The sequence below is a fragment of the Oncorhynchus clarkii genome, chromosome 1 (genome assembly GCF_045791955.1).
Source record: "Oncorhynchus clarkii lewisi isolate Uvic-CL-2024 chromosome 1, UVic_Ocla_1.0, whole genome shotgun sequence".
Taxonomy (NCBI): domain Eukaryota; kingdom Metazoa; phylum Chordata; class Actinopteri; order Salmoniformes; family Salmonidae; genus Oncorhynchus; species Oncorhynchus clarkii.
The window spans coordinates 55,319,442-55,322,058 of record NC_092147.1 but is presented as its reverse complement, the minus strand read 5'-3'; the positions used below and the strand labels follow the sequence as shown (position 1 = coordinate 55,322,058).

At 42.8% G+C, this 2,617-nt stretch overlaps 1 protein-coding gene across 2 annotated transcripts in view; it reads right to left on the bottom strand.

Moving 5' to 3' along the window:
* The window catches only part of LOC139409036 (eukaryotic translation initiation factor 3, subunit 6 interacting protein), a 10,518-nt gene extending 9,721 nt beyond the window's left edge, over positions 1-797 (bottom strand). The window contains exon 1 of one of the 2 annotated variants that reach the window (XR_011634355.1): positions 358-726. Coding sequence is in view for 1 of the 2 variants with exons in the window: in XM_071153698.1 (XP_071009799.1) it covers positions 358-387 (30 nt within the window). In the remaining variant the exon portion in view is untranslated. Of the gene's footprint in view, positions 1-357 lie in introns of both variants that reach the window. The other variant, XM_071153698.1, reaches the window with a different exon arrangement.
* Positions 798-2,617: the final 1,820 nt, after the last annotated feature.

The window sequence follows — 2,617 nt, the reverse complement described above, 5'->3', positions numbered from 1 at the left end:
AGATGGAGAAGTATGTAAATGATGATCAACATGACGTATTGTGGCCTTCCTCTTTAGCTAGCAATCAGTCATCAACAGTACAAATCCTAATTGGTGAAGCCGGTGTCTAATCTAAAATAGCAAGCTAACGTTAGTTATGTAACGTTAATTCATAAACACAACTTCGCACATGAAAGGCAAAAAGTACGTGAGTATCCGAATAAAACGTTATAAAATCAACTGCATAGCTAGCTAACTTAGCTATCTATGTATCGCTAACGTTACCTATCTAGCGTTTACGTTCCAATATGTCGGACCGCACTATGATCCCAAGATAAACTATAAGAAAAGAAAATAAGCAGTTAGCTAGCTACGTACTTCTTCGGTTTCATCGGTTGGGTAGGACATGATGTTATGATATGTTCAATCTCATACAAAACAGCTGCTATATAGAAATGTGTGCTTAACAAAACCGCGCTGGAAAGGAACCGGAAATCGATTTGTAGCTCGAGCAAATAGTAGACAGTCACGCTTCGAACACACCAACAGTTTTGGCATATAGTATGCAGCGTCATCTGGATATGTATTTAACAAAAATGCACCTTCTGCTGCTATTTCTGTCAAGCCATCAACGCATACAGTTTGACGCATACGTTCGATAAATCCTTCGTATGCACCACACCGAATGCACTGCAACTGCTTCTGCAACGCAATGCTGCAAGGCAAACGCAGCGTTTCATTTGACACAAATGTAATTCTGGTGAACCAAAATGAACACTGTTGGTGTCTTCGAAGCGTCAGCGCTCGGTGAGTTTATCGGCGGTTGGCATTCAATGTTATGGTGCATTAACGCCACCTACTGTACTGGAGTGTGGTCCAGAGACAGGGAGAAAATCCGATCTGATAACAAAGTATTTGAGACGATATCTAATGAAGTTCTACTCAATAGACTCTTTAAATGAATTTCCTGTATCCCTTCTTCCTCATATTAGATCTCAGCCTCTCGCTTCCCTATGATACTGCCCACACTGTAGCAATACATGCTCCACAGTCTGTTTCCTGGCAATAATCACACTTTCCTGTAGGATGCTTTCCTGTCACATTTCATGTTTTGTTCAACTGGCTGTGTCAACCTTTATTCTTGTAAAAATAGCATCCTCTCTTCTGTCCCTCCTGCCAGGACTTTCCTCTGTACTTCAAATAAATGCCTTCCCTTAGTATCTCTATTCCACTGCTCCTGCCATCTCTGCCCCGTCATAGTCCATATCAGGCTTTTTGCTCATTGAAACTACAACATCAACATCCCCACTACTAAGTGCTTGTTTAGCCAGTACATTAACTGCCTCGTTGCCCTCCACTCCCACATGGCTGGGACCCAAGTAAATCTTATCTGTATACTCATCTGTCTAATCCTGCAATGGGTTTGTAGTACCTCATAAAGCAGGTATTGTCTGCTACATGAGCTAAAGGACTGCAGACTAATCAACACTGCACATTCATCAGAGCAAATAACTACCTACTCTGTCTGGCTTGACTTCCTCCACCCACTGCAAGGCAAACAGTAAAGCTACGCCTTATATACAGATAGATGAGCTGTAATACATTTCCTGACTGCCACCCCACATTTCTCCACTACAAATGCTGACCCAGTACATCCTGTCATTGGATCTTTTGAACCATCTGTAAATGGCCACAAAATCCTGATACACATTATCCAGAGATATATTAAACAAATCAAATGGATCAACTATCTTTCTGTAGTCTCTACAACACTTCTAGATCAACTACTGGAGGCGGGAGTAGCCATTGTGGATTTACAGGAATAGCTACCGTTGGACTAAACTCCCTTACATACTGGATAAAGGATCTCATACTGGATAAAGGATCTCCCACGGGTGTCGCCCTTCCAATTGTATCACAGAACCGTCGCCAACATGACCTCTTGGCCTGACGGATAGTTCTCTTCACCAGGGCCTGGGCCTGCTTATACTGAATCAGATGTTGGAAGTTATGCGTACTTTTCAATACTCTAAATGCCCTGTTCCTACTCCTCACCACACTCCCCCATGGGACTGCTTTCCTCCTCCTCCGTGAAAGGTATAGCCTCAGTAGCTGCCCCAACTAAAGCTGTTTTCACCCAGTTATTCATACTATCCCCATCCCGCTTTTATCCACTGCCATCACCTGCTCACTCAGCTCCTGAAACTGATCCCACTTTGCCCTTCCAAACACCCACCTGCCTACTCCATCCACTGACCCCTCCTTCCTTCACCCCCTATCCTTGGGATATCCCCACCCGAAACCTTAACCATAAACATTACCTTAACCATTTTAAATGTCAACTTCAGTGGGGTGGGCACATCCCAAGAATCCCTGATAGCACAGACCAATAGTAGACAGCAGAATGCTGGGATTGTGGCGGAATGAAATGAGCATCAGATGAGCTGGAATCGATTGATCATATTAAAGTATTAAGATGATTGAATACACTAACAACTCCCCAAAGAACTCTGCACATGGCAAGTGAATTATGTTAAATAGTGTGTCACGCTGTATAATTATAGGAGATAGGCGCAGGAATATGTAATCTGAGGTTTTATTTCTCCACTCAAAATAAAGTACGTCATGAAAACATCAG